A 12,173-nucleotide genomic window follows, 5' to 3' on the forward strand; every position below is an offset into this window, starting at 1 on the left:
ATATCGCATATAAATTAAAACTTGTATACAGTAGTGGATGCTCATACAGCGAAGCAATACTGTGTATACATACAGTCAAATTAAACAGCCCCTTCCTCTATATTAAGAAACATTCTCCCTTTGCTTCTCAGGCCTAGAAGTGTTAACAGATACGGATCAAAAAGAAAGACTAAATGAATGAACTCTATATTATATTATATTTTATTATATGAGGCTCACACCTCTCTTTTGGTTAGAATATCACTGTCTTCTGGAACAGGGCTATGTACCATTACTATGTATGGAGAGGCTAATTACCACACACATATTATAGAAATATTTTACCACATAAAAACAAAGATGTTAGGTTAGTATTTTTAGGTGTCCAACTTTTAGTTTAGTCCGACTCGAGAAAATCTTATCTATACCCAGCTCTCTAAGCAGTCCCAAATTAAACTAAATAGGTTAATTACCACAACAGCTAGAGAATAAAATGCTGTTAATTTTAAATCAGTATTAAATATTGTTGTTTAATTGTGCCAACAGCTTTTATGTTTACATATAACAACATATATAACTTAATTTGAAAAGCATTTAATTACCTAGGGTAATACTGAAAGAAAACTGGTTTTAAGTTGTCAGTGCCTCATATCCAGTGACGTATTTACCTGGCACTAATGAATAACTGGTGAAATACTTTTTTGTCTGCTATGTTGATAATTTTCATCAAATAGAAATGTCCTTCAAAAGTACACTGCCAGATCTGAATTCACAGCACACTAAGAACTTCTGGATTACAAGACTACTGCTGATCCATCTGCTTTACCACTTCAAATTTTTCACTTGTAGCCATTCAAAGAGTTTTTCCACAATGGAATATATCCACTATGACTTCATCTTCCTGAAGGACACAAAAGGCCTTTTAATATTTCCACCAGACCCTGCAGCAAGGAGAGAATGTGTGTTTGTTCAATGTCAAAAGTGGGGGTTATCACCAGCAAAGTAGTAAAGATATCACTCCCAATTTAGGTCATTCATGCTTGTATACAATGTAATTACAAGATATGTAACCAACCAAAACATAAATAAAGGGAAATAAATAAGGCAAAAACACAAAGAGTAAAACACATTATTAGTGTACTGTATGTATGCATTTTTTCTCCTGTGTAGCTCTCTTAACATTTCCAATGTTAAGATACAAAGAGTCCATCCTGATCACAAGTATGACAGGGTTAGTATTTGTTTTTCAGAAAATTACAGAATAACATATGTCACAGAAGTATAAGAGGTTTCATTTACTGTGCACCTCCAGATAAGAAACAAAAAGTGGATATTATCACTGACCTGCCATACTGTCCTAACCGCAGGTTAACAACCGACTGTCTTCCAAAAGGCAGGACGTGATAACATAAGCTGAAATACACTCCACGGTCTTGTGTATTTAAAGTTTATATTTGTAACCCTAACCCTAACCCTAATCTTTTATTTCATCTGCATAACTATATATATAAAATAATAAAAATACTTAAAGCGAAATAATTTTCTTATCATTAATTTCCCTATATTTACATATGAATGAGCCTTAGAATTGAAAGATAAAAAGGCATTTCTAATTATAGACACTCATCCAACTAATAATCATAAATACATTTGCGGGAGAGTGTTACCTATGACAACAGTGAATCACTGGATAAAACACAGCCAGAATACAAAAGAGTAAAAATATAAAAAAAACACTCAATTCTGTTTACAAGTGGGCTGTTACAGCTACTGTGCCTGCTCCCACGAGCTGCCACACCGGGAACAAACAATGCAAAAAAAGGGTCGCAAAACCAGGTCTCTCCCACCTTTCAAGTCACACGCCAACTTACAAACTTAAGGATCATTGGACAACATGTTAACAAAAACAATGTGCTGTATGCGTCTCGGAAAGATACTTCCCAGTGGCCATAAAAGCATATAATTACACACTGCTTCTCTTCTGACAAAAGACATGGCTTTCAAATTCACTCCGGGTTGTAACTTACTTGTCCTTCTAACATTTCCCTCTGCATTCCTGCCCGATCCTGTTCTGTGCTGTTGGTTCTTCGAATGGAAAGGCTGTGGGACTTGCGCTTCTGCTTGGCCTGACGAGCAGCTGCACTGCTTCCACTTTCAACAGGCATTACTCCTCAGTGACGTCTTCTCCAAACTTCCTGTCTGAAACTAAGCAAACATGCAAGGGCTTGCTCAATCGTCGCATCACTTCCTGCGTTGTTTTTTTGTTGTTGTTTTATGCAAATGACAGTTATGCTCGAATATTGCTCTTGGACAAGACTGCATGGTTTCTTATTATAGTTCAGGTGAGTAGCTGCGTCAGCATGCGTAGGCTGCAAAGGAACAAGTAAAATTTAATTCCATGCTGAAAAGAGTAGAAAGAAAACACAACATTTCAGCTGTGGAGCCTTCTTTGGGTGCGAGAAGGCCCCACAGCCGAAATGTTGCGTTTTCTTTCTTCTCTTTTCAGCATGGAATAAACCTATTATTACTTTCTTATTATTATTACTTTTACAAAGACATTAAACCTTGGGTGGCTTCTGTAAAATAAATGAATACGCAAAAAGGTAATTAGCGTCCATATACTGCCTATACCACATATTCCAGAAAATGAAAGAATATGCAATTAATGAAGATTAACCCATAATGATTGTGATAAAACCTGAGGCCACACTTGTATTTGGACTACCATTCTTTACAAAATCAAGTAAACGAATTTCAGAATTACCATAAAAGTGTGTAAATAACAAATATAAATACAGACCAAAAAACCTTGAACACTAATCAAATAGAACAGAGAAAGTCAAAAGAAAGAGGACAGATAAGTCAGCTTTGGAATTCTTAAATCAGTGATGTGCATTCTTCAAAGCCATAGAATTACAATCAAACAGAAATGCTTTACACTGATCTGCAAAGAAGGCAGTAACCACGAACTGTGTGTCTCACAATTACCAATTTCTCTGGCAAGATGTAACTTATAACCACTGCAAATAAGCTTTTCTTAAAGAGAGACATGAACCTTTCGTGCAGTTAAAATATTACACCAAGACTGCTTTAAATGTTTTATGTACATTATTTATCACATTCACCTACTTGAAAAAAAAAAAGTCGCCAAGTTCAAACGTTTTCCTATTAAACGTTGGTAACTTTAAATTACAAATCTAAGACTCATCACAGGAAGAAAAAAATTACCTCTTTCACATTTTCAAACACAATTTTGGAAAATGAGCATGGAATGTGCATTAAATTTTATATTGGAGCCAAAACTCACTCATTTTTGGAGCAGAAAGCTTCAAACGTCTTTATCTTATTTCTCATTACAGCATACGACCCACTTTATCTTTGAAGGGGAAGACAACAACTCATACATTATTAAACTCGTGACCTTGAAGTTTGGCTCATGTAACTGTACACACAACACAAAAGGTTGTCTGCTGATAGGCACCAATATTACATTATATGTATTATTCAGAGAAATCTAATCTAAGACTGCACAGACACGGTTTTATGTATGGTGTAGCATTATAGACATCACATTATTTTACCTTTCAGGCTTTTATTTGCCTATCAGACAAAATAACTTAAAAACAAATGAATGCCTTTGTTTTCTGATAACCAGTTTTATGTTGCTGCCTGAAAGTATTTTTTTTTCTCAGAATGCACACACAAAATATGAAGAGGAAGCAATGAAGATCTGATTGTCTGCATTCAAATTTTCCTGTGTGTCGGTCGATATGGCAGAGAGAGGTAGCAACACAAAGGTTCCAGCTTGAAACGTACTACCGTTAGCCTGCAATAGCCTAGTGAGAATGAAAGGGTTTTCCATTTCGGTCTCTCAGTTTTATATTTAGAAGAAGAAAATACAAAGACACTAAAGTTTTGTGTAGAAATTGTTCAACTATTTTTTAGTAAAAAAAAATAGTTTTACAGCTGAAGGTAAAAAAACAAACACTAAGAACTATTTGTACATTTAATGTCAAGTCCGGTATCTAATAAGCACATTTCTTTAGCTATCAGCTTTGATAGGTAATGGGCAGTCACCTGTTACTGAGGTCATACACTGTATTTTTAAGAGAACCCATTAGCAACATCATCCAGTACATATAACTGTGGTCATCTTTCTTGTGTTGGTGCTGGCATCACGACTAACTGCCTTTCTGCCGCTACTCAAAACTAACCTTTTCATTATTAATTTACCTTCAGCGCCACATTACTCGCCATCTACTACAGCAACATCTTATTTCTTCACCCATGATTAGGATTTTTTTTCTTGTTGTTTGTGCACCAACAATCTTGCACTTAATCTGATTAATTGAAAGTGATGCACATTGCACTATACAATATTTTTTATTCGAACAGCTTATGATTTCTCATCCCAACTCCTTTAGAACACTCCGATACACCAACTTAGTTGCTGCTATCTTTGGGATTCTGAGACATCATTCCGCTTACACAAAAGGTCTCCGCTAAATTAAAATGACATATAAGCGGAGTATAAAAAATGTGTATATTTCAGCAGCACAGTCAATTTCCAAGAAGCATGAAAAGGAAGACAAGGTTAACTATACTGGCTCTAAAGAGTTAAGCAAAATTAGGGATGAATTAAGCAGGCATTTTACCATATGCCACAATCTGTCATTATCATTATAAAGAAATAATACACAAGTTTAAGTCCGTCCATGCTGCATAATCACGAAATCCACAACGTCAACTAAGAAGATTATTGTTAACATGACTCCCTAGTGATCTAGTAGTTAGAATTTTGCGTTCACACCTGCTGCATCCAGGTTCAATTCGCAGTCAGGGAACAGGTGAGCTGTATTTTTTAGGGCTGTGGGAGTCTGCAATGAGCTGACCAGCCATGTTGTTGAAGTAGCTACCGGGGCTTCTTTCAAGAAACGTCTGGGTGAGATCGTCGGGATCGGTAAACCTCAACCGACAGCCTTAATGATATTAGTGCAATCCACACATAATATGTGCAGACCAAGGGTAGTGCTGAGGCTTATTTCTATATCACCACTAGCACAGAGCAACAGGACAGCTTTTCTGAAGTTTTTCTAAATCATCAAGAAAAGAGCGACTGCAAATATGTTTCTGAAACAAATCCTCATGACCCACCAATGTACTTCCTGCCTGTTAACGAGTTTCTTCCAGGACACATGTGGCCCCATCTAAGTGTGTACTGCTCGTCTTTATGGGTACATCTCCCGGGCCTGTAATTCAAGCTACTAAAAAAAAATGAGCTTTTGATTTTAGTGATTAACACTCATGCAAACGGTATAAAGTGTAAATTAGACAGAAAGTACTGTCATGTTTAGCAGCCAGAAGAAACATTTTTTTAAAAAATCTGAAAACACACAATGATGGTATTCCCATTACTAAACAGGTACACATTTCCATTTTTTTCTTTCTTCTATTTGTTCACCCGACCCGAGGCAGATCAGGAGGAAAGGAAAAGCTACAAGTCAAGACACTGAAAAATAAGTTACTTATGGCTTAAGGTTTAAAGCCAGTTTGAAAGATGAGTTTAAAAAAAAAGAGTATTCTTAATTACAACGTCAATCACCCAACTAAAGTGTTCCAGTTCAACGAAAGGGCCCTGGAAAGCTGTCGTGGAGTAGAAACCCTATACAGCAATGCGACGAAGTTGCTTCAAGGTTGTCACCAGGCATGACGATGCAGTAACTCTTTCCAATGTCTATCTTTAATTTAGTGCTCCCCCTCAAGGTCTGGGTCTGGGAGGGGCGACAGCAAAGGACGTACCAGCAGAGCAGCAATCACAACAGTGCGAAGCCAAGATTTGTAATTAAATCCTCGACCTTTGGTTGTGCACAAAGCTAAATGGAAAAATGCTTTGCCTGAAAAGAACAGATACGATGCATTTAATTACAATTGGACTCTGCTAGTGTGCAGGGAATGACCTTAACATAGAACGAAATCAAAGCAAATCCACCACGTTCTTCAATAACAAAACCGCAGAAATTCTGAGATAAACGAATACATTTTAAAATCTGACTTCCGGTAAGAGTTTTTTTTACAGTAAGGCGTGCGGTTTTTTTCTGAAACCAAATTGCATATTTATAGTTATACAGTAAGCTAAACGAACAAGTCGGTATTAATAAAGTATGGCAAGGCCACTTATCGACCAGATATAAATTAAAGCAACACAGTGGCACTAGTATAAATACGATAAGCCTTCACTGTAATATCTTTGAATGACTCGGTGTTTATATCCAATAACTGAATGTATGTAACGTAATATGACGCTGTACGCTGTAATGTTTGTAATGTTTAAGAATTTCGATCGACTTGAAATATATATATAAGAACACATTGCATCATTATTTTACAGTTGTATCGTTTTAGATTCAAAATACAGCAACTCTACTTTTATTTACCCGCTTCTTAATGAGCATGATCCTTACCCAATTACAAACCAGGCGAAACGAACGGTTTCAGTGAAACAGACCAAGCGAGAGGTCCACTGTGCCCAAATGATAAACATCGTTGTTTTTTTTAAAAAAAAAAAAGATAATCAGAAGACCTAAAATGAAAATGCGGCCGCCTCTTGTGTTATTATAACATCGTATCACACCGAAGGCCACGTTAAGCCCGCAACTTCCCAAATCCTAACTAGGCGGACTCGGCTGCAGCGACAAAAAGGAGACACGGGCAGTACGCGTCTTTACTCACATTAAAGAGCGTCTGGCTACACAAGCGCCCTTCGCTGCTCGCTCATCTGGAGGAGGATAAAGGGAGAGAGTGCGTCTTTCGAGTGACCATCTTCCAGAAAAAACCTGGAATGGTCCTCCCCCCCTCCCTCCAGCACCCCTCTTTTCCGCTTGGTTTCCTGCCGGGATTCTTGTTGACGCTTCTTTTCCTCTGCTGTCAAAATAACATGCCCTCGCAGCATCCGGGCACCCACAATAGCTGGGGTTAAAGGACGGCTTCTCGGCAGGCTACAGGGCAGTTGCAAAACGCTAAAGGCCGCCTCCTGTGTGTCGCAAGGCGTTGCTTATTTCGAGTTGCAACCTGTCAGGAACACTGCTTCCGCCAGCTTTCACCCCCCACGAGAGACCAGTCAGGTTTGGTTAGATGCGGAACTTGTGCAAGTGCTTTGCTGCAGCGGATCGTGTGCCTTCGATGCTCTTCCGTGTAAAGAGTTTGAAAGAACAGCTCTGGGTTCACTAGAAATGGGATGAGCCACTCAGGGTAGCACGTTTACAAGGAGCTGCAACACGCTCTCCAAATGTACTGTTTCCAGAGGGCGCTAGTGTGAAGAACAAATACAGTATCCTTGCTACAGGGCAATGAGCGATGCAGCGTATGTTTTCTTCGTTAATAGTCTGCACTTCCGTGAAATAATTTGAATATTAAATTTTAATATATTTCGGATTGTCTTGATTTGATCTCGCCTTCATTCTTCACATTATCATAACGTATACTAATCGCACTGAAAATAACAATAACATTTCAAATAGTTTTCAGACAATACAACTACACAGGATATTTAACACAAAGCAGTATTTTCCTAGGTTCTGCTTAGCATTAGCAGATCTTGGTCGGCCTAATTTTAATTTAGGAAAGATGGACCAGACCTAGTGCAAATCAGGTCATTTCAAACCAGTCCTAGATATAATATGTTCGGGGTGGACTAACTAATTTTGTTTGTTAGATGAGAAAAGGGGTTTAAATTTAATTGGAAATTCCCCTATTCAAATCCTCTGGTATAGTTGTAATTTTGCTTCTTACCTAATATTTAATCCAGCTGCAGTTCTGAGTGGTCAGAACTAAAGGCCATACTAGTTGTCCTCAACAGTAATAGAAATCACATGATTAAGATTTAGTTTACTGAACATTTTCTGACTATCCTTAAATACAGATTATTTTAGACCAATAATCCTTGTCAGGAAGGTAATAATAGGATACTGATGCAAAGAGAAAAAAAAGAATGAATTGTTCAATACATTTAAAAGCTCACTCTTAAGGGAGACATTATTTTTACTTTTACTCAAACAATCTGTTTCCATTACATGGTGAAGTATTCATATTGCAATTTCTGATGGGCTAGTGTGAAAACCTTTCTGTGTCTGAAGATAATGATTTGGTAGGTTTATCTATGAGCAGATGGAAGTAATCAGTGTGTTATGTGAAGAACCCGATTACTTAAGTGTAAAATTTAAAACCTGTAATTGATATTGCTATAATTACTCAATTGCATATGTTTCCCATCAGATAGTTCTAGGTACCTTTAATCTTCAGTTGTTGTTTAACTAAACTCTAGTCCCTCCATAATTCTGCAAAGGCTAAATTTAAAGTATTTTCACTGAATCTGTGTGAGATCATCATTATTAAGTACAGAGAAAAATATTTAATATTTCATGGAACCTCTGACACAAAATATGTTTTATGTCTGTCACACCTTTAGGAAATTAGATGGTTGTCACTATAAAGAGGTTAGCAGTGAAAAAGTACTGAGAAGTAATTCTGGAATCCAAACAGTTTGACATTTTTCTTGTAAATGAATGCAATGTAATTTTTCATATATAACATCACAGGGCAATTTAGATTAAGATTAACATCCACAGCATGTCACCTATCTGGGTTTTAAATGAGTATCTATAATCTGTACATATCAATCCAACACAACAAGCTGCATAGGGAAGAGATGTATAAAAAGGAAAAAGATTGGGATGGCAAAGATCTGTTTACTTCACAATTAGCAAGAAATCAAAGAAATAAGATAAGATAAAATGTTATTGTCCCCTGAGGGAAATTTGTTATGGACACCCAGCACTCCTGTACATTTAAATAGAGTGCAAACAAAAAAAAAGGAGAAGAAAGAAAAACGCTGCACATCATTCTACTGTACATGTACATTATAACACATAACAACATTTAAAATGTATAACACATCACAAAACATATTGCACTCGCTCAAAGTGGGTTGTAAGAGTCAAAATTGTGTTTATCCTTGACATTTGTGTTGACAGCTTTAATGGATAGTGGACCAAAGGAATGTTTGTATCTGTTTGACTTACATTTGGGAACCCTAAAACGTTTGCCAGAAGGAAGAAGTTGATATTCAGAGTTGAGGATGTGGGAAGGATCTGATATAATTTTTCCTCCCTGTTTGATTATGGATTTTTCAAAGATTGTCTGCAGGGAGGGATGCTGTTTCACTCTGGATCTTCACACTCTGGACAAAAACATAATGACAGGTGCTTCAGGTGCTTCCACAGTTCAAAGACATACAGTACCAGTAGATTGATTGGCTTCTGAGTAAATTGGCCCTGGTGTGAGTGTGTTTCTGACTGTGTGTGCCCTGCAATGGACTGGTCTCCCATCCAGAATGCACCCTGCCTTGCACCCATGTGTTGGCTCTCTCTCTGACACTACCCCATGTTGGGTAAAGTGGACAGAAAATGGGTGAATGAATGAACTGTAAAGTATGAGCCACGGGGCACAATGTGATCTATATGTGGAAGTGCATTTAAAACCTAGCACAGGAGGCACTTCTTCATCCTAAGGGCTGTGGGAGTATAAAACTAGCTGTTCGGCCATGTTGCTAAGGCTGATACCCTGGCTTCTTTCAAGAAAAAGCTGGATAAGATCCTTAACTATTAACTGCCAAACAGACTACATTGGCCAAATTGCCACCCTCTATCTTGAAACCTTATTTTTTATCAGTAAATTACTCTCAGCATATCTGCATGCAAGTAAATGAAACTATATTATCAATATCTGAAAGGAGCTATAGTAAATAATGTAGTAAATAACAAAGTTAATAAATCACACCACATTGGGTAGGGTTGCCTGATTCCAGACAATTCTTATTTCGGAAATACATTTCTCAGCACCTAAAGTAAATGAATGTATCAGAATTTGTTAGAGGTTTCTCCTGTGAAGGACATTATGGACTCATCTATTAGCAGACTTTCTATTACATTACTGAAAAATGAGGTCTTCTAAAAACAATCTTCTCGCTGTCATCTATCATTGCTCTCTCATTTCTAATCTGTCATCATCCATGGCAAGCAATTATGTGTGAAATCCCTGAATGATATTTATGGGTACCATACCAATATCAAGAATAGAGAATCAGTTAAATGAGATATTTTACATTACAATTTATAATTCGGCACACAATTCAGGCACCTCCTGTGTTATTCATGTCGACAATAACCATAAGCAATATCAAAAGGCTATAAACAATGCCAATAAATGACCATTTTTAACTAGTATATTGCTTAATATATGTTCAATGTGGAAATGATTTCTATTGTGTACCATAGGCCTGTGTTCGTGACTGGAATGACATTTTAGTGTCAGTTTAACTCCTTGTTTTCCTCATGTAGAGAGCACAACCATGCTGCAGAGAGACTTACCTGATGCTGGAATAACAATACTCCAATAACATAATTAATCATTATTTAAAGGAGGTCCTGATCTTACCTCTTACACTGCTTTTTTCCTGGTCCTTTTTACAGTTTCGTTTCTTTTCAGAGCAGCTGTGAATTTAACTATAGTTAGTGGCCAAACCTTCTTGTGTAGATATATTACTTTAGTACCCGGTTGCATTACTAGAGATAAAAAGGACAACTCCTTACCTCCTTTAGCAGCAAAGACATCTCGCCAAATTGCTTTAACCCATGAAAGAATGAAAGGTCAGATGCTCTCACAAAAGCAAGAATATAGACAATTCAACACAGGCCGGGAATGGAAGATGTTGGCAGATGTAGGCCCCATCAGAATTGTTGATACCAACCAGTCCAACTCTCTATGTCTTGTCTACTTTGTTAAACTGACAGTGCCCTGGGAGGCTCTGGTGAATGAGGCATATGAGAGGAAGAAGCTACCGTATGACAAGTTAGCAGCTGAAGCAGAATGATGTATAAAAGTGTGGGTCTGCCAAGTGTGGGTTTTGCAACATCCACCACCAGGCTGCTGAAGGAGCCTGGAATCTGTGGAAAGTCTATCAGGGCTGTTACAGAAGCTAGAGAAAGAGGTAGCCAATGGCTCTGGCTGAAGAGGAGAAACCCCTGCTGTGCCCCAAAGTAAGTTGTGAAAAGGCTGGACGGACATAGAGGTGGGGAGTTCTGGGAGCCCAAAACCTCTGTTGAGCCTTCTGGAGGTGTTGTGCCCTCATCAACAACACATTGATGATGGAAGGTGCCCCCACTTGAAAATCCCAATGACATGTCAGCACCCCAATCCCCCAATTCTCACCTTATGACAAGACCAGTGAAGTGCTCCCCATCTCTTAAGGGATTGTACCATTAAGTCCTACATGTCAGAATTACCAAGTGAGTTGCCGTCCAGTGCCAGTAGCTTCGTGGATATACACATGGGGCCTGAGTTTTCAATACTAGCTTTGCTAGTGAATGTTTGCGTTTCAGTTACAAAATAAAGGTACAAAATGGTCAAATCAATTGGAATTTAAAAGAAGAAAGGGGAAAAGCACACTTGAACATACTGAGCACCGAAAAGAAATGTATTGTACCATTTATAACTGCAACAAATTCACAAATTTGTTATCAGGACAAATGAGAAAAAATGGCAAGTGCATTGTTGTTTTATTGAACAGACGTGGCACAGGTAAATTCATTACGCTGGTTAACATTTGTCATCCGCAGGGGGTCTATTGAGAAAGTCACAGGCTGGCAGTGATATGGATACTGTTAGAAGCAACATAAGCTGTACATCTGTGATGAAAGCTGTTTACTCTGAAGTGTTAGACTTGAGAAACAATGTATTAAAATAGCATTTTGTTATTTTTAATATTTTAATAGTTATAATAAAATGTATACAAATACATGTTATGTCATTATTAAATGCAATAAGAATTTTCATCATCCATAAAGTTGACTTGAATGTGAAAGAATAGTCTGCCTTGTTATCTTATTTAACAAGGTCACAAATTACAGGCTTTCTAACTTTAACTGAAAGCTGGCTCACTTTATCTGAGGCATTAGATTCTTGTACAACCAAATGAAAAACATAATAGATTCTGTTTTATTCATGCATTTTGGTACTGCCTATATAGTATGTTGTATTTGATGCTATGGTAATTCAATAGTGTACACTTATACGGGCGGCACTTTTAAATGCCAAGCCAATTTGGCGCAATAGTGTGATAACGTTTATGAAAACACCCG

General features: G+C 37.5%; 1 protein-coding gene across 5 annotated transcripts in view; it reads right to left on the reverse strand.

Moving 5' to 3' along the window:
* wdr37 (WD repeat domain 37) overlaps positions 1-7,181 on the reverse strand; it is a 49,430-nt gene extending 42,249 nt beyond the window's left edge. The window contains exons 1-2 of one of the 5 annotated variants that reach the window (XM_088643781.1): positions 6,709-7,181; positions 2,007-2,184 (exon numbers count right to left, since the gene is read on the reverse strand). In XM_088643781.1, the coding sequence (XP_088499907.1) occupies positions 2,007-2,144 (138 nt within the window). In that variant the 5' untranslated portion in view covers positions 2,145-2,184; positions 6,709-7,181. Of the gene's footprint in view, positions 1-2,006; positions 2,185-6,440; positions 6,639-6,708 lie in introns of those variants that run through there. The other 4 variants (XM_088643783.1, XM_088643784.1, XM_088643785.1 and 1 more) reach the window with 4 other exon arrangements.
* Positions 7,182-12,173: the final 4,992 nt, after the last annotated feature.

The sequence above is a fragment of the Lepisosteus platostomus genome, chromosome 8, assembly GCF_059453375.1.
Source record: "Lepisosteus platostomus isolate fLepPlt1 chromosome 8, fLepPlt1.hap1, whole genome shotgun sequence".
NCBI lineage: Eukaryota > Metazoa > Chordata > Actinopteri > Semionotiformes > Lepisosteidae > Lepisosteus > Lepisosteus platostomus.